The sequence below is a fragment of the Pangasianodon hypophthalmus genome, chromosome 5 (genome assembly GCF_027358585.1).
Source record: "Pangasianodon hypophthalmus isolate fPanHyp1 chromosome 5, fPanHyp1.pri, whole genome shotgun sequence".
NCBI lineage: Eukaryota > Metazoa > Chordata > Actinopteri > Siluriformes > Pangasiidae > Pangasianodon > Pangasianodon hypophthalmus.
Genome location: NC_069714.1, coordinates 10,895,541 through 10,915,881, shown reverse-complemented (window position 1 = coordinate 10,915,881; position 20,341 = coordinate 10,895,541). Strand labels below are relative to the sequence as shown.

General features: G+C 38.8%; 2 protein-coding genes across 4 annotated transcripts; both read right to left on the bottom strand.

Annotated features, from left to right (window-relative positions):
• Window positions 1-111: 111 nt before the first annotated feature.
• On the bottom strand, window positions 112-14,214 carry ildr2 (immunoglobulin-like domain containing receptor 2). Of its 3 annotated transcripts, XM_026911249.3 has the most exons (10): window positions 14,040-14,214; window positions 11,735-12,064; window positions 10,697-10,816; window positions 5,332-5,388; window positions 3,835-3,981; window positions 3,552-3,710; window positions 2,708-2,821; window positions 2,063-2,261; window positions 1,319-1,967; window positions 112-729 (listed from the first exon to the last, which is right to left on the bottom strand). In XM_026911249.3, the coding sequence occupies exons 1-10, from the start codon at window positions 14,083-14,085 to the stop codon at window positions 694-696; spliced, it is 1,857 nt and encodes a 618-aa protein (XP_026767050.3). In that variant the 5' UTR covers window positions 14,086-14,214; the 3' UTR covers window positions 112-693. The 3 variants fall into 3 exon arrangements, with proteins under 3 accessions (XP_026767050.3, XP_026767059.3, XP_026767068.1); XM_026911258.3 differs by lacking the exon at window positions 5,332-5,388; XM_026911267.3 differs by lacking the exon at window positions 2,708-2,821 and having other exon boundaries at window positions 114-729.
• An 89-nt stretch (window positions 14,215-14,303) lies between these two features.
• gpa33b (glycoprotein A33 (transmembrane), paralog b) lies at window positions 14,304-20,007 on the bottom strand. Its single transcript, XM_026911279.3, has 7 exons — window positions 19,857-20,007; window positions 18,000-18,169; window positions 17,609-17,825; window positions 17,241-17,405; window positions 16,119-16,235; window positions 15,861-15,984; window positions 14,304-15,736 (listed from the first exon to the last, which is right to left on the bottom strand). The coding sequence occupies exons 1-7, from the start codon at window positions 19,906-19,908 to the stop codon at window positions 15,016-15,018; spliced, it is 1,566 nt and encodes a 521-aa protein (XP_026767080.1). The 5' UTR covers window positions 19,909-20,007; the 3' UTR covers window positions 14,304-15,015.
• Between the last annotated feature and the right edge of the window lie 334 nt (window positions 20,008-20,341).

Genomic DNA, 20,341 nt, shown 5'->3' with positions numbered 1-20,341 from the left:
GTGTGTTTAGTGCTTTACACTGATATGAGATAAAGAGCATTCATATTTTATCATGAGCACACATGTTATCAGCCATAGTAATTAAACAAATATCACATAACATTAAGGAGGCACTGTTTACATCAAAAGAGTTTTTAATTCAAACAAGTGAAATATTCAAAGGTGTATTATCAAAAATCATTCCATACTCCCCATGTGGAAGAATTGATTAACACTGAAATGCAAACTTAATCTATAGTGCAAACATATAAAACAACAATAATAATAATCAAAGAGGTACACAAATACAGTACTTAATATCAAGGCTTTTGAAAGAAATGAAAATGTTTTACGAGGTCTTTTCAGTCTACAGGGTTTTGTGTAGTTGAGAGAGGATTCACTGCCCATTTGTTCTCTTATTGAGGGCCATAATAGATAAATACTGATAGGTCCAAAAAAGATGAGTGACATGATGGCTTTAAATGCAACGACAGAAGCATGCATTCATGAACGAAACACGCATGCATTTTTAAGCACACACATACAGATCGACAATGTACTCAGGTCTCTTCATTACTAATTCCAAGCTCCAGTGTCATTATTTCCTTGATGTACATGGTATGTATTCATGCTGCTTTGTGCATGTCCCTGTAGATGCATGTCAATAGTGCGATGTGAGTCCAGTGTGATCGGCACCATGGATACTCAAGGGCTTCAGACAATGAGGGAGTCTCTGCTTAGATGAGTGGTCTGTTAAAAACACCAAGAGCCACATATTAAAGACCCCATAAACAAGTTAGCTTGCTTAGTTAGTATGAGGCTTTGCAGATAATAGCAAGCACAGGCTCCAAGTCCTGTTAGTGATACACAGTGTGACATCTGTATAAAAGTATAAAACCCGGAGACCTTAAAACCTGAACCTATAATACTAACAATACAATTCACAAAGCATTTCTTGTAAACAGTAGCTTTGAATATATACATATCTACTAAATAAACAACATTTCTTATTGGTAGTCAGTGTGCACATCCTGTTTCTGAGGCACCTCTTTGTGAATATTTGGACTTTAAATAATTACTCTAAGGACTCTATGGAGCTCATTCCTGAAACAATTAATAAGCACCAGATGAATGCTGAAATCCTAAAGGTGTCTAATAATTATTCTCTGCATGTTTCTTCACATATATATGGTTCGAGTCCCGTTTATGCTGTTCAAGTGCACCTGAAATCAAACCTTGATGTGCCATTTTTTTGTGGCATTTTGTGCTTACTAGTTACTAGTTCTCAGGGGTGAAAGCTTATGTAGCATCATAGCAGAGACCCCTACAGATAACTCACCAGTTTTCTGGGTCTGTTCTTGTCCTCCCTGAGCTCCTGCAGAGTGTGGGACATGCTTTGATTAGGGCGAGTGTAAGAGAATGGCCTTATGGCTGGCTCCATGGTCCGACAGCGCTCTTGTTCCACAGTTTTCTCAGTCCGGCAGCGATCTACCTCACAGTATGGAGGCAAGGACTCATCCTCCTCCGGTCGGTTGCTTGGTGTTCTGCTGTAGTAACAGTCACTGTTTTTCTTGGAGCTCTTTGATGGTGTGTCACTGTCGTCATCAACCCGCCCACCACAGTCTCCCTGCCCCTTTGCCTTGTGCTCCAGTACAGAGGTCAAGTAGGCATCATTGTATGACTTTCTACGAGTAGCATACCGTTCACTGCTGGTGTAATGTCTCCTTTGTGGGGACAAAGGGGGGCTATGGCGCCGCCAGTTGGCATCATCTTCATCATCATCCCGGAAACCGCGTGGCCTGTACTGATTGTGGCACCTCAGTTCCATCTCAAAATCTTGTTCGCGGTCACGGAGATCATGAAAGTCACCCCTCCGTCCAGCTCGGTGCCCATAAATCCTCGCGAACTCCTCCAGTTCATCCAGAGACCCCGTGCGACCCCTGGTGTCAAAGGCCTTCCTGGGCAGGTGCTCTGAGCGGCAGTTCCACCTGGATAAAGATGCACACTAGAATTAGCATACACAGCTCAAAACTTGGCAAAGGATTAACATAAACCCAAGCACAAGCACACATTAAACTTATACCGGCTATCATGTTGTTCTTCAGTGTGATTGCTTTGATAGTGTGTGGGCCGGAGCCTGTGAGCTGTGGAAGCTGTGTGGATCTGTGGCTCATTGCTGGGGTCACTGACTGGTGGCAGAGCTTTCTTTTGCACCTGCCTGTAGGTCTGCCTGAAGTCCATATCGCCATCATGCAAGGAGCTTAGCTCTGATACACTGCCAGCTGTTGACAATATAAGATTATTATGAAGACACACGCTAATAATAGCACAAACTATTTTGTCAGCAAATTGCAATAGAAATTAGATTTTTATTAAATAGTTTCTAATGTACTGTGCAGTAAATTTGCAAAAGACCATTTCAAGAAAAAAGCACAGGTAAACTGCACATCAATATCTTTTAACAACAGCTAAAGTTCTATCTGGGTTAAGAATGAATGGAAGATAGAACCTTATAATACTAAGTTCACGTAATGTACAGTAGATATATGGGTAAAAATGTGCAAGCTACAAGTTTGTGCAACTTCCATATAAGCATGGTGATGGTGATGTTGGAAATGTAGGAGACCCCAGACTTCCAGTGATAACAACCTTTCTCACTCGCACTTACTGTTTCTCACACAAACATACACAGATGGCTGAAAAACACACTGACTGCATATAGGCTTACATGGATGACCTGTCCACTTGGCCGTATGGAACTTTGCCAGGTCCCTCTCTATGTAGTACACAACATTCATTGCATCCTGAGCCTGACTGGCCTGGAGACCATAGTCACCACCCACTGTGGACACACACATACATTCTGTGTGTTGCTATTATGCCTTGATTACTATCAGTGTCACATAAATACATACCACATGAACCCTCGCCTAAAGTAATCCTACACCTTACACCATTCCTACACCCCTCACTGACTTTACTACAAGTTTTGTTCTATTCCTCTACTTTGTTCCTGCTTGCTGGTGTATTTTCATTTCAAGTATTTATATACCTATTTTATGTCTTGTCTTATCTTTTATTTTGTTTTTACCTTTGTAAAGCACTTTGAGATACCTTCGTGTACAAAATGTTCTGTATAAGTAAAGTTGCCTTGCCTTGCATTGTATCACTTAAATATAAAATAAAAGCAAAACCTAAAAATAAAAGTTAAGTTTTCCACTTATCTCAAATGTTGTCAATCAGCCAACATACACTTTGTATCCAATGTTTGTGTTGCTCATTTTTGTAGTTTTGTAGTTATGAGGCTAACCAATAATTGTAAGTTTCTATCTGCAGAGTAATGTATCAGAATCAAATCCACACAGCAAATCTTAATCTTAAATGTGTTAATTGCATAAGAATTTAAAGGGACAGAGTTCACTAACATCTTTCAAGCACTGAATACATCACTGAATTTAATTATCTTAACAATGAATGCCTTGTGAACTTCAATTTCTTCAACTTTGTCATTTTGATGTTTCTTATTACTATGTGTGTACAGAGAGCCAAAATGTGCATTGAACTTCACTGACCTCTAGCTGTATTGTTCTCCACAGAGGGGGGCACTGCAGGCATCTTGGGCTCAATCAGAGAAGGTGCTGCTTGAGGAACCATGGGAACACCATAGTATGGTGGATATACGGCAATCTGGGGAGGTTGTCCACTTTTAGCTATTTTACCTGCTTCATATACTGAAAAAATATATTAGACATTCTTGAGTATTAAAAATCACAGCAGTGCAAACATAAGGATATGGTACATATGAATTTGGGTGTGTGGGTGTGTTTGGGGTGGTTGGCTGGGTTGGGTACTCACAGTGCTTCGGACAACAGCATGTATCAGGACAGCAGCAGCAACGTACATAACAGCAGCAGGAATGGGGACAGCACTGACACCAGCATACTCCAAGCACCACCAGAAGCAGAATGCTACCCAAGACTACAGATCCCACAAACACCCACTCTGCAACAGACAGAGAAAGAAAGAGAAGCATGTGTATAACTAATCAGACATTACTATCACTTCTATCATATACCACCATTTTAATCTGTGAGTGAGACTCACACTAAGCATTCAATCCTGTAGAAAGTTTCAATCTAAACAATTTATTTTCGTCACACAGGATGTAAAGCCTACAGACAAAACCAGTGCAGATGATTCAGACTGTGTGCTGTCTCTTCCAGCCCCTTATCTCTGAAGTAAGTCTCTGTTTCTGGACTAATGATATACTTCCTCTGGGCATGAGCAAAACTTTCAGCCCTCAGCACAAATGACATCCTGGTGAACAACAAAGCATTTCTGTTTTTTCTAACTGACTGATTTACATGTAATGTACAGTGTTTTTGTCTTTAGCTCAAGACAATCAGATGATGAATCAGATCAATCAGTCAGATTAAGGCTAGTTCATTACAGGGTGATTGAGCATGCAACCTAATGTAAGATTAATTGAAGAACTAGAAAGAAGAGTAGGTAGGATAAGCTGAAAAAACTGTTCTGACACAACCATTGCCAGAGAGAACAGGAAGGAGAGTTTTGATGCAGAAATGCAGGCAGGCAACAGAGAGTCCTTTATAACATCAGAAGAATTCGTCCATTTCTTTCCACACAGGCCACACAGGTGCTTGTTCAGTCCCTTGTCATTTCAAGACTGGACTACTGCAACTCACTCCTGGCAGGTCTGCCTCTGAGCGCCATTCGTCCTCTGCAACTGATCCAGAATGCAGCTGCACGACTGGTTTTCAACCTTCCTAAGATCTCCCACACCACCCCATTGCTGCGCTCCCTCCACTGGCTTCCTGTAGCTGCCCGCATCAGATTTAAAACACTGATGCTTGCCTACAAAGCCAAAACGGACCAGCACCCACTTATCTCAAAGCACTTATCACATCCTGCGCGGCACCATGCTCCCTCCAATCCTCTAGCACTGCTCAGCTGGTCCCACCATCTCTCAGCATACAAGGAAGGCATGCATCGAGACTCTTCTCTGTTCTGGCACTGAGGTGGTGGAATGACCTTCCCCTACATGTCCGAACAGCGGAGTCACTGGCGGTCTTCAAAAGACATCTAAAGACTTACCTCTTCCTAAAGTACTTAAGTTAGCACTTTAAAAAAATTTATTGTTTGAGCGCTTGTTACTATATTACCTCCCCAACAGAGTTTTTGGACTGATGGTATTCCTAGTTTGTGACCTAGCGAGCCAGTAACAGAATGTATTTATTGATAGACTTCAAAGCACTTTTGTAAGTTGCTCTGGATAAGGGCATCTGCGAAATGCCATAAATGTAAATGTAAATGTAGACAAAGCCACCCTACCTGGCATAATTTCCAGTTCAAACTCAGGCAGGACGTCATTCAGCACACCTGTCTTACCTGCAGAGATGAAGGAGCACAGGTGAGCAGCAGCTGAAAGGTCAAAAGTCTGGGCAAGAGGCTAAGATAAATGCGAGGCATGTGATTAAAGAAAGGGTTTGTAAAGATCAGAGATTTCTAATCACCCAAATGGACAGAATGCATGGATAGAAACCAAAGGCAAGTACATAGGAATTCAGATATTTAAGCAGTGCAAGACAGTTAGGTGAACAAAGTATGCTTTATGATGCCATTTTGGAAGCTAATGTGTGTAATGTGGTCATGTGATAGGGGTTAGAAGGCACACTTCTCTCTGGCAAGGTGGCTAATTATAGCAAGGTGCAATATTACTGCTGCATTACAGTTCAAACATCACATGCATGAGTGAATGCAGGGAAACAGCACATGCACATGCCTGTCTCACATGACAAGTATGTTAGAAATCTACAACTTAAATTCTTGTTATTACACAATAGAACCATTTCTATGACTATAATAATGTTTACATTTTTATTTTATTTCTTTAGAACAGTCTCTTCCAGGGTGAGTCCCGTGCATGACATGCATACAAAACATGGAACGATCCATAAAACTTGCATACAAAACATGGAATGATCCGTAAACTTTTCTTAGCTGGAGTAAGTGCAATTGCTAGCATTAATGACAGTAAGCACAGGAGCGCAGTAAGAGCAAGCGCAACTTATGTAATGATATACATAAACACCCAGCACAGATAAAGAGATAAAAATACTGAAATGGTTAAATAGACAAAATATACAACTTCCTGAAGATCTTAAGGAGTTTTAAACAACTATTTACACATGCCAGACAACTGGCATTTGTAACTAATGCAGCTTCATTTAAAAGGTCAAAGTGACAACGTTAGAATACATGGATTAGTAATAGTGCATGTAATCCCCATGTTCACTTGGATTTCCTCTGGGGTTCATCGGTTTCCTCCCACCTCCCATAAACATTCCAGCAGGTGGATTGGCTAAAACTGTCCCCAGTTGTGAATGAGTTTGTGTGTATGTTGCCCCTGCAATGGACTGGTGTCCCATCCAGGGTGTATCCCCACCTTGCACCCAGTTTTCCCGGTACAGGCTCTAGATCCACTGCGATCCTAACCAGGATAAGTGGTTACTGAAAGTGAGTGAGTGAGTGCGAGTGAGGATTTGGAGTATTATACTAGATGCTGCTTTTCAGTCTGTTTGACAATCTAAATCCACTGTTGGACAAGAGGATACCTAATAGACTGCTCTCTCTCTCTCTCTGTCAAGTCCTGCTGCCTGACATGATGCTGACACAGTTCTACGACTGTGACTCCTCTTGCCCACCGGACCTGCCTGATTCATCCTGATACTACTTCTGCTTGGAGCTTCTGCACTTGTGACTCACTTTCTGCTGTTCTGGATAGGCATAGTCCCACAAGGACACCCAAAACACTGTGCACAAGTCTCACCCTTTCTTCACTGGATAATCTCACATGGATACTGTTGTACCAAAAAACTGCTGCTGTAATCATAAATATGATGCTATGATGCTCATACCGAACATCCTTTCAACACATTTAGTACTGGCTTTATATCATACAACTGTGAGAAAGTAGTGATTATCCAGTATCACCCAGATGAGGATAGTTTGCCATTTGATTCTGGCTCCTTTCATGGTTTCTTCCTCATGTCATCTGAGGGAGTTTTTGCTTGCCACTCTTGACTCTGGCAAGCTCATTAAGGATCTAGATCTACATCTGGATTTCTGTAAAGCTGCTTAATAACAATGTCTATTGTTAAAAATACTATGCAAATAAAACTCAATGGAACTGAATTAAATCTAATCTAAAACTTTGTTGAGTGCAGTACATTAGTTTAACCTAAGTGTATCCTATTCTTTTTACTCACCAACCAATCCAATTCTTTGATGTGCATAAACCAAGAAGATGAGAGCAGAGCCAGTAGCAGCACATTCCACAGAACCACATAGTACAGATTATGGGAGACTAATTAACCATCCTGACTCATCAGCTATCAGTCAAAAAAGGGGTCAGGGGTACACCATTGTCACGGTAACAGTGTAGGCTTTGTTTGGATGTAGGAGGTGTCCTGAATCACTGTCCAATCAGCACCTAGGCATGGGCAATCTTCAAACCTACTGCCTGAGAAAGTGTTATATACACAGTCCAATTTACACCAAGTATAGTTTCAAAATGGCTGGCACATTTGCAAGTTTAAAGTCTATTCCCACATCTTAAACTAACCAAAGTGTTCAATCTCAGTTTAAAATAAACTTGGGGTAATATATGTCACAGGAGAACCTGTAAGCAATAAAATATACATAAATCACTACCTATTTCAAATATATTATACTCTTATAAATGATGCAGGGGCTGTGTAATCACACCCTCACTGGGCGTGAGCAGTTCATAAACAGCCTCTCTGGGGGGACAGACTGCAGTCCGTTGGACTGACTGTGCTGAGTTAGCAGAGCAAAGAAGCATTAATGGAGCACTCAGGCACTAGGCTTTCTCCTACCCTGGCACCTTCATAAAACACACACAGAAGAGTAATTTGAGAGCCAGAGAAAAGCAACAGAGACAAAGAGGGACAAACTGAAGGGGAAGGGAAACAGAGTGAGACAAAATGAGTAGGACATCAGCCATCGTAAATGCAAATTGAACACGAGACAGATAAGAATAAGGGAGTGTCAGGTCCAAAGTTGAATCCTCGGGAATACCACATTGCAAATGACTTAAATTCAGAGCAGTCTTTTAGCTCAGGAGTTCACTAATGTTTTTACAGTCAGGGACCCCCTTAACTGCAAAAATAAATAAATAAATAATTTTTAAAAAATTCCATGGACCTCACCCGTTGAGATTTATTTATGAACATAATCCAACTATGTAAATAATAGTCTCATTGTTTAAATTTGTACATTAATGTTTTGCCTATTTATTCCTGTTGTATATTTTTTTTTTATTAAAATTGTCATTACACTTAAGATGACATTATTTATAGGCCTAGTTGTATTTGAGTTTTTGAGGTTTGGATTAAACCCGTTCCATTCAAATGACCAGTAATAGGCTAAATAACTATAAAAAGGCAATAATAAATATAATGTTTCATATTAGTGGGCTGTGATTTCCACCACTGAAACAAAATTAAAACATCAGGGACCCACTCGGTTTCCTTCACAGACCCCACTTTTAAGAGCCATGGCTTTAGCCTCAGTAAATGCTCTTTGGATGCATGTTTCAATCTCCCCTCCTCTTCCAAAACCCATTATAATCTGCTTCCTCAGTGGCCACAATAGACTCATTGCATTCCCCAGGGTCTACATAGTACTCTGTTCTTTCTAGCTGTTTAGCTGTAACTGTTTCGCTGCCATCTCTTTCTTCATTTGCCAATAAACAAGAGGTTGTGACATCGCCTTGTGTTTGAAAAAAGCAATGGGTTAAGAGTGGCTTATAAGGCTCATGCCAATAAAATTACATATATGTTGTCTGGCAAGGGGGGTTGGACCTTGCTTTGTTCGGCAGGCAGAAATGTAATCACTGCAGTCACACAGCACCAAACAATCAAGGGATCCCTGCAGCTTTTTTTTCTGCACATGGACCTGTCCGTTGGATGCGACTGACCTTAGAGGAGACAGATGAACAAAGGAGCCTCTTATTAAGCAACAGATCCCTGTTGAGAGGCATGCGCCATTCAGCCGTTACCAAGGAAGCCCTTGTAAAAGCACTTAGGAATTCAAACCCTGGTGTAAGCAAACAGTTTTCATTGAACACTCATCCAGACACAACAAACACATACCACCAAAATACACAAGCAGCTTCCTGCTTACAAGCCATGCCCGAACATGATATGCCATTTAGTAACATGTTGTACAACTTGGAAGGGAACCTACAAAAGTACAGCGTATGTAAATGTATAAAAATCATATAAAACTGTAATAAGTACCAATAACTACATCCTAAATCTTTGACAATATCATCTTTCGTGTAAACTACTGTATGTACACCAAGTTATAACAATGAGAGCCCTCCAACTGGTGAAATGTTCCTTTTTAATGAATTGAACTGGTACACAAAACCAGCTGAATGAGATATTTGTAGTTTTCTATGTAATATTAACTTGCATGTTGCTAATTTAAGAATTCTCATACAATTATAATAGCAATCTTTCACAATTTAACAGTGAAAAACTGTGTATCATTTTCAAAATAAGAAAAACATAACACAAATGTTTTCTGCAGGGACACAAATTATGCACAAGACCTCAATCTCAAAACCCACTTCAAGACTATAACACAAAATAAAACATTGTAACATATTAACCACAACCGTTTTACATTCAGAATTTAAGACTCATGAATGTTTTGATCCCAAAGGTCATCATGATAGCTGTTAAGTTACTCACATATTCAAGTATCATTGCTTATCGGACTTAACTCATGACTCACAGTTTCTCATTGAGTCAGACCAATTGGACATACCACTTTATGTCAGTTTTAAATAAACAGGCGATGATGTATTTTCCACAATGGTGCTGCTGCTTAGATACTTGGGCTAATATAGACAAAGACCATTGTACAAACATAATATACATTATGGTCAACTGACTAGTCCTACCCACCAGCCAACTCTAGCTATACGATAGCTACTATCCTGGGACGGCAGAGGTTCTCAGGGTGCCTGTTTCCCCAAAATTGATCATTTTTTTAATAATAGCACATCTTGTAGTGTTTCATTCCTGTTATACCACAGCAATATGGTAACACTAACAATTATTTTATCTAAATTTCAAAGAACAACACATCATACATTTTATCCATTTATAGTCATATTTAATGTTGTGGAACAAAACAAATAAGCTGTTACTATAGAAACAATAATGTATAAGAACACCTATTCTAAAACACCAAAGAGTATTAGACCAATCAGATTTGAGAATTCAAAAGCTCTGTTGGTGTTGCTCCTCTTTTGGCTGCTCCCGATAGGGGTCGCCACCGCAGATCATTGGTCTGCGTATTTGATTTGGCACAGTTTTTACGCCGGATGCCTTTCTTGACACAACCATCCCCAATTTTATCCGGGCTTGGGACTGGCACTGAGAGCGCACTGATGCATGCAACCCCAGTGGCTAGGGTTGATTCCCTGGCCAGGAATCAAACCCGGGCCACGGTGGTGAGAGCGCTGTGGCCTAACCGCTAGTCCTCCAGGGATCCACAACAGCTCTGTTGTATAACTTCAAATATCTACTATTTTAATACTGTAATTCTTTTTAAATGTGTATTAGCAGTCCTAGTCTGTGTTGTGGAGGATATGACTCACCCAGCACCAGGAGCTCCACCTGGCCTTCATTCCTGCCCTCCAGATCATCACCACTGACCACCTTACAGAAGTACACACCACTGTCGCCCCACTGTAGCTCTCCAATACGCAGATCTGCTTCTGAACAACAAGGACATTTTGTTATACATTAATCACTAGTCCTGAGGCAAACCTTTATACACAAATTTAGATATTTATTTCAAAATTATAATACAAAAATTATCAGACTTTATAGTACCAAGATTGTAAAAAAAAAACAAAAAAAAAAACAAAAAAAAAACCAAGAAAAAACATGCCACTCATGATCTAGGCATAATATATACAATGTTCAGTCCTGTGCTTTGCTGCTAGGTAAAGGGGGTAAGAATGCTTGTTTAGTAAGGGCATGGGGGAGTATGTTTGTTTTTGATAAGAAGTGATGTGGGGGGTGTTTTGTGAAGAACAGGAGAGCTGAAGTATTCCTCAGTGAGGTCAGAGTCTGACCATTGTGTAGTCCAGAGAAAAACTGTGCCCTATTTAGGGAACAGGAAAAGTAGAACACAATTGCCTGTGTTTCCTGCAAAGACAGATTATGCACACACAGCCCCAATCACCAAGACAAATACACTGTATGTTTTGAGATTATATTTATACTGAAACCAAATGTGCAAGATTAAATGTGATTAAACAAAATCATCACATTTCAGCTAATGGTATACAATTCTATCTAAAATCTATCTAAAATTTATTTGCCCCTAAGAACTTGTTTGAATTTAAATTAAAACACCTCAAGCTGGTTGGTTCCCCTTTCATTCAGCATCTGAAACAATCCAGATGATCCAGGCCAGCTCCTGTCTTTAAAGTCATCAAATTTAGCATTGCCCTACTTATCACATCCTGTGTGGGACTGAGTCAGAATTTTATGCTTATCCAAATTAAACCTATACCTGGCATCATGCATAGATGGTCATATGTAAATGTACATAAATATCAAATGGCCACTGAATAATAAATCCATGCTGCAAATCTTATTCAAATACCAAGATTAAGATACATTACTGTTGATAATGGAGATATCTCTGCCTTTATATTGCTTAGCCAGATTCAGGGAGTCTCCTTGCTTGGAGGCCACGATTTGGACAGTACGACTTTTATCCGAGCAGTCCAAGTGGCTTTTGGGCCCCGGCTTGGAGCCATGGACTTCCAGAGTCTCAGAGAAGGTGAACGACTCTCTTGTTCGGTCTGTACAGTATGACTTATACCACCACTGCACCACAGGGGGATTGATGGAGTGAGTGTTGTACTGGCATTGCAGCACCACAGAGGAAAACAGCATGGCAAACTTCTTATCATCCTTTACCGTCACATGAACACAATCACAAGTTAACCCTGGAAAAAAAAATGGAGAGGAGGGGTCAGATACTTTGACACTTTATCCATGAATTGGGATGGGATTCAACAGAATGGTAAAAGACAGCTTACTACCTTGAATTAAACATAAACACAGCATGGCTGAATCTAACTTCATTCAAGAGAATGCCTTCTAAATATCCAGTATATATAGAAGGTAATACAAGCACTGCAGTTTAAATTTCAGCAACTCTCATGTTATAAATCTTATACCATTTTTAACTACTAAAATGAGTTAAAATAGTTTTTATACTGTGCTTTGATTATGCTCCAGTCTGTGCATATTCATTGGCTAGTATTAACTAAAGTAAAGACATGAACATGGCTTCTATCTTCACTCCAAGCAAAATCCTCTCTAAAAATCAACAGAACAAATGAAAAGTGATAACCTGAAAACACAAATACCTAATAACATCTGGATCTTGTCATCCACTGTGTGTGAATGTGTGTGTATCTGACCATGAAAGACTGTACTTGTATTTGTCCAGCTGTGTGGGAGATAACCAAATAGCAGGCTGGACAGAATCAAAAGAAGGAGGATCTGCTTGATGGGTGTGTGTGTGTATGTGTTTGTGTGTGTGTGTGTGTGTTTTTGTGTGTGAGACAGTGTGTGTCGTAGTTTTTTCCTGGCTGTGTAATTAAGTAAAATTCCTGACCCTGTGTGTGTGTGTGTGTGTGTGTGTGTAGGGGGTTTGTCAATTTAGAAAGAGGTCACGGTCTGCTGTTCGTCTGAGTGTGGTGGTGCTGTTGAGATCTAAACATTCCTAAACAAGAGGAAATAACAGGGGGTCTCTGGGCAAGGCACTCACTCTCTGCATAACTCTGGAGCCACATTTCACAATTCAAAAAGGTGCACCCTGTTTTAATATTACAGCCGGTTTAGAAAAGCCCTATCTGAGACCTGTTTCCACTTCAGGTCTATATAATAACTGGTCAAAACCCCACCATCATCAGACTAAAGCTGACCACCGATGTAACCTCCATTCTCTGAATCTCCTAGCCAGGGTGGTAAAGACTGTCTCTTTCTCCTTTTGTTGTCAGCCTGATTCATTGTTCGTCATTATGGAGAACCCCCACCCAATAAATCCCAGCACAAGAGGCGGGGGGTGTTTAAAACCCACCAATAAGATAAACCGACTAGCCCAGTCAGTCGTGAACGCCCAGTTAAATAAAAGAGAGTTGAACAGAACCGTTACAAGGAATTATATTTTAATTATACAGGAAAAGCAGCAGTGCTTAACTTGCTTTAACTTGTTGACCCAACAAACTATTTTTCACAGACGGTAGTCAAAAAAGGACAGTACAATTTTATACCTAACAAAACATGACACTGAAAAAGCACTAATATCCTTTTTTAAAAAAAGAAAAAAAAAATCTATAAGGCCATTCTATTGTAATCATCAAAGTAGGTCAGAGTAGTAGCCATATCCCACAACTGGGATATGATCGTCCATCCTTATGAAAGCAAGGAAATGCTGTGTATTTATCAAGAGACACAGGAAACAGAATCAGGCACTAAATCCTGTGTTGCATTTGTCACCTCTAAGACAGATCTGATACAATGTAGTCTCATTCCTGCAGTCTCTCAGCCTGAGGCATTATTGCTTCCCACAATTCCTCACTAAAGCATATTCCCTTTTGGGTCAGCATAGGAGTGCCTGGTTTTGAAATGTGAACAAAAAATTGCACAAGGTAAGCTATGTTTCTGGGAAACACACCAGATCAGAGACCTAGCAGCCCTCCATATTTGGATTTTTAATCTTTATCAGCCCACTTTAGTCTCGCGCCCTGTAGTCCAGTGTGTACACATAAGCTGTAACTCAGATCTAACATATACTGAGTGAATAATAGAAACACGTGAAAACACACAGTAAAGCTGAACTGTGGGACCAACCTGTTGCCCACTTCTCAAGTTTTACACCTACTTCTCCAAATAATAGTCTGAAAGACTTACGTGAAATAAGTACAACGGGAATCCAATGACTTGATATAAATCTCATTGTAAAAATAAAAGCAGATAAATATACAGGTATCTGGTCTTTTTATTTCCTCAGACCGTTGTTCTCTTCATTCTCGTGTCCGCGAGGCGGATGGATTAATCAGCGCGACCGAGAAGAGAGTGGAGCGTACCATTTTACACAGGGGGCACACTTTGAGAACTGCGGATGACTAATGTGTTTAAATGAAACAAGTTGCCAGAAAATATGCTTGTATGCGCACTTTGAGCAGTCACAAGCTTTATTCATTTAACACACTGAATATAAGAGACTTTATAAAAACACAAAAACTGGGCATAACTTTATGTACAATACCCATCTTCGAAAATAGGCGCATCCAACAATGAAAATAAAATCAGAACTTTTTTCATTTGGCTGATACATTCAAATAATCTGTATAAAGTACTTTTCAATTACAATAACACTTCTGAAAAGCAGTGATACACAGTTCCTTATAACGCTATGCATTAGTATTTTTGTTTACATAATTGTTGCTAATGATAACGTGCTATGCACCCTATTTATCTGGGACTATTTCTACATATTTTCTGCCATTATACACATTAGCATTGGAGTGGAGTCGAAAGCTCTATATTGTGCTTCATAGTGGAGTACAACAGTGATATTTGAATGAGAGTACATATTCAAAGATCACAGCTTCATGAATACAAATACATAATTTTTCATCTAATAATTAAACAAAAATAACAGTTACCCCAAAAGGTCACCCTTATGAAATTATAGGCTAAACCTCTTTTATAATGTCATCATAATACTTAATAAAATTAAGGGGGAAAAAACTTTTAATTAATTAAATGTAACTACCATCTTCCAAAGTAAATGAGCTTCTTAGTTATCATCCTTACAATTACCCATTGTAGGTCTCTACACAAATTTCTCTGGTCAGTAACGGTCATAAGGCTGACGATCTTCCTAATGATCATGGCGATCAGTATACTGATCTTGGCGCTCATAACGATCTCTTTGGTCATTATAGTGATCCTGGCGGTCGCCATAACGGTATCTGTGGTTGTCGTAGCGACCCTGGCGATCATCATAATCTTCTCTGCGGTCATCAAAACAATTTCTGTCATCATCGTAGCGGTTCTGGCGGTAGGGACCTCTGCCATCATCATAGCGATCATGCAGGTTATCGAAACGATCTCTGTGATCTCTGTAATGTTCTGGCCGATCATTGTAACGATCTCTCTGATCATCGAAGCGATCCTGCCGATTATCGTAACGATCTCTGTGATCGCCATAGCGATCCTGCTGATCACTGAAACAATCCCTGCGGCCATCGTAGCGATTTTGCCGATCATCGTATTGATCTCTGTGATCATCGTATTGACCTCTGCGATCATCATAGTGCTTCTGCTGGTCATTGTAATGAGGTCTGCGGTCATCATAACGTTCTCTGCGGTCTTCGTCACGATCTCTGTTGTAGATGTCCCTTCGATCGTCATACCTCTCAGAATGTTCATCTTCTTGATGGTCGTCATAATCAAATCGCCGATTAGAATTACGATCACTGTCCTTTTCACCCTTGCCATATCTCTCTCTCTGGTCAATGAAGCCTTCAATACTAGTCTTCCTTACATCTCCAGAACCTTCTTCTTGCTCTGGATTGTCATGGAATTCTATCACTGGAGGTCTAAATAAAAGAGACTTAATTTAGTGAAAAGGGCACGCAATTTTGTTCCTGTTGAAAACAGTTTTGACTAAAACATTGGGATTTCTTTCTCATGATCATAAGAATTTTTATGAAGGAATCTTACTCCATGTCAAATTCCTCTGGCTCCTGCTTGTCTCTACAGCAGCAGTAAATTATTAGTACAAGTACTGCTATTCCAGCAACACAGCCTCCAATGATTCCTGCTGTAGTTCCAATTTGCATTGTAGCTGCAAAGATCAGGTAGATATTAACACAAGTGGTAAGGACAAATGTGATCAGACTTAATAAAAATCTCTATGTGTCTATGCTTTTGGGAAATGCAGCTCTGGACAGTTCTGTAAAGTAAAAAGGGAACACTCACGAGGCATGACCGACAAGGTGAGGTTGCACATTGCAGAGCGAATCTTATTGGTTGATGTGCAAATGTAGTAACCTGATGTATCCATGGACACATTGAACAGAGAGAGCACTCCATCCTCTGATAAGGAGTTGGGAGAAATGAAATTATGTCACAGTCTTATACATGTACAGTGGATATAAAAAGTATACACACCCCTGTTAAAATGGCATGTATTTATGATGTAAAAAAAAAAAAAGAAACCATGGTAAATTATCAGATCTTTAATGTGATACAGCAACAATTTTGGTGAAAAACAAATACAAATGTTTTAAGGAAAAAAAAAAGAAAACTTACAATAACCTGGTTGCATAAGTGTGCACACCCCTTAACTAATGCACTATATGGCCACAATTATGCGGACACTTGACCATCACACCTGTATGTGGGTCTTCCCCAAACTGTTGCCACAAAGATGGAACCACATAATTGTATAGTATGCATTTTTACGCTGTAGCATTACAGTTTCCCTTTACTGGAACTACAGGGTCAAGCCCAAACCTGTTTGAACATGACAGTGATCTTGTGCACAAAGCGAGGTCCATGAAGACATGGCTCCATAGAATGTAGAATTATGCACAAAAAGTTCTAACTTGGTCTCCTCAGATCACAATACATTTTGCCACATGGTTGGGGTGATTTAGGCAGGCTTCGATTTATTTATTTTTTATTTATTTATTTTTTTTTGTGAGAAAGCGCTTCAATCTAGCCACCCTACCCCATATCCCAGATATGTGAAGAATATATGAGATTGTGGCCATGTTAATTCTGAGCACAGTTATATGCTCCATTTTAAATGGGTTTGCACACTTACGCAACCAGATTATCGTAGGTTTCTTTCTTTTTCTTTTCCCCCTAAAACATTTCCATTTGTTTTTCACTTGAATTTTGCTGGTTGCTATGTCACATCAAAGGTGGAAAAAGATCTGACATGACTTTTGGTTAATTTTTTTTTACATCACAAAAAACCTGCAAGTTTTATTTATTGAGTAAAAAAAGGAGTTGATTTTTTTTTTTTTTTTTTATGTCCACTGTATGACGGTTGTGGTAAATAAAACAGGGCAATTTGTAAAAGCAAACACATACTGTCAGTGGTTTTGGATGGAAATGGTCTTTGGACATTTTTGACATCATAGCTCTTCCACTGGTAGGTGGGATCTGGGGAGCCTTCTTCAGAGACACAGGTCAAGTTGATATTTTGCCCATACTCTGCAGTGCCTTTAATCTTACAGACAGGATCTGATGGTGCAACTGTCAAACAGAAACAAATAAGACAGTACACATGAGGTTAGGTCAGAGAAACACATCCTCTTCATAACTACAGTGAAGTGAACATTGTGTTTTTATTTAAGCATTTATGCTCTCATACCCACATGCATACCAGAATAATAACTTTAAGAATGTTGTCAAAGGAGCTATTATCTTGACTACAGATATGATTAACACATTCTCACCCAGGACCACAAGGGAGGTTGTATCTGATGTTTGTCCCTCTGTATCACCAGGAATCTGGACAAGACATTTGATGCGTCTGCTCTCTCGCAAAGTGGCATGCTTCAGTAACAGTTTTGACACTTTTTGATTCACATCACTTTCAATCTGTGCTTTGCCTTCATACATTGCATTGATATCTACATGGTTATCATCGGAATAGAAGGTCCCAAAAGAAATCTGTATCAGAAGGAAAGAATTAACTGTTTTCTTATTTGAAAAGCACGTTTATTTCACTCTCTATGCATATCAGGAAAGGAATGGCATAAGAACAGGAAAGCATTTTTTTTTTTTTATATATAATTTACACAATCTTTTCCATGGTGTTGTACAGTTTCTGACAGTGTATCATACCCCTTCATCATCCATTGACCCATCAGGTTCACCAGTCCATGAGATGACAATGAGTCGGTTCACAGTATTTTTAGGCTGGAAAGTGCACGTTATGATCACTTCCTCACCTCGGGCAACTTCATATGTGGACTGTGGAATGCTAACATGCAGTCCAAGGGTAGCAGAAATCACTATACAAAACACAAACCACAGCAAATCATTCATTCATCTTCAGGAACCAGATCCACAGAAAATATGTTTATAAAAAAATGTAAAATATGTTTATAAAAAAATGTACTGACTCACGTGCACACGCTACTGAAAACAGAAAGACCACAATATCCACAAAACAGAAGAGAACAGAATACATGGTAGCCTTTCTCACTGTCTTTCTTTGTGCAGATATCCACTTAAAATATTGTACTGAATTACAGTATTACAAATATATTTCTATTTTTTTTTCAAGCTTTTTATTCTGTGGTACCATTGAATCGGTTGTGGTCATTATATAGACAGTAACATTTAAAACTCAATCTTTTTTTAAATGTACTTATTTTAAAATATATTGTACAATATTAGCTACAATTATCGGTCATTTTATCATGTCTACCTAACACAGGTCACCTTGCAATTATACAGTTACTGACTGTGTCAAATCTATTACGCTATACAATTCGTTGGCCTCCCAACATGGTAGCGTGTGTGGCACTTGTATGAGTATATAGGGAGCAGCAATGGGGATTTAATTTGTCACTGCTGGGTTGAGAAACAATCCACCAACCAATAGTACCTGGTCAGCACTGGTCCTGTGGTTAGAAATGGCCTATTGATGAAGGGCTAGAAGATGATCAACACACACTGTGCATGAAAAAGATTAGCTCTAGTCTCTACTTAGCTATAGCTAGGTATAACTGTATAGCTAGGTATACCAACATACCAAGGTATGCCGACATGCCATGTGTAACTAATAAAGTGAGCTATAAGCGAGCACAGAGCTTAAAAACACCAACAATCCTAATACACCCATGCGCAACACACATACACACTACAGGGTCAGTGTGTCATTACATCATATGGGATAAATCAGTAATATTATATCACAAAGTCCATCTGCTAACTAAAGGTCTGCAACACAGTGAAGTTTAAATCCAATATATTATTTGTAATACATACTATATATTGTCACATGCAAAAGTAGCCCATTAATAATGAGATTTACAATACAGAATTTACAATACAATACAGATTTACAATGCAAATTACAATATATTGACAATGTATTCACAATACAATGAGTTTATATATATATATATATATATATATATATATATATATATATATATATATATATATTCTACACCTACATTTTATATACATATATTCTAATTTATCACAATATATTATCAAGATCATTTTCATAAAGCTATTGGTCTATCTTGTCTTTGCTGGAGGACCTTTTCACATTATTTGATTATCTACTCATGAACATGTGTCAATTATAAAACTATATACTATATACTATATATATAAGATACCTTCTAAGAAAAGTTATAGTTGTTATGTATTTGAATGACATGGATTGTGAATACATTGTCATAAATATATTGTAATTCGCATCTCTCTACTGCCAAAATACTTAGTCAGATCCAAAGTATAGATTATAATAATATAGTCATTAATATGGTTTTTATTACTGCAATACATGTCATTACTTAATAACAAAATTGCAAATTTTGTGTAAGAGTAAATATATAATATAATAAAAATAATAATAAAAATAATAAATAAAAAATAAATTTAAATCTAATAATAAAATACATAGTATTTTTCTGATACATGACAATATTGATTCATCATAATCGCACACAAGAATATTACCTGAAATCAGCAGTATGCCAGTGCCACAAAATCTCATTTTCCATGTGTCCATTTCGCTTGATTATTCCAATCAAATCTAATTGTTATATTTTTTAAAACCTTTTTTAAGGCAGTTAACAGTACAGGTACTGGTTTGCTGTCTGCACACTTCCTTATGACTGCTAGGTCAACATGTGTGCTAATTAAAACGGCCCCATCTGCACACTAACCACACCTTTTTCACCCTTTGGACTTTCAGTGAACTTACATGTCTGTGCTCTACTGTCCCATCTTACCATTCAAATATGGAAGCAGACATTACAGGGTTATAAGCATGTACAAATGTACAACTGCTTTAGAGTTGAATCTGCACTGTCTCAAGGTACCAAGCACTTAGCCTATAATTAGTCCTAACAATCACACAATCACCAAAGTAGTAATGTCTTAAAACATATAAATCAACAGCCTTCATACTGATGATGTCATAATATTAGTTGGCCCTGTCA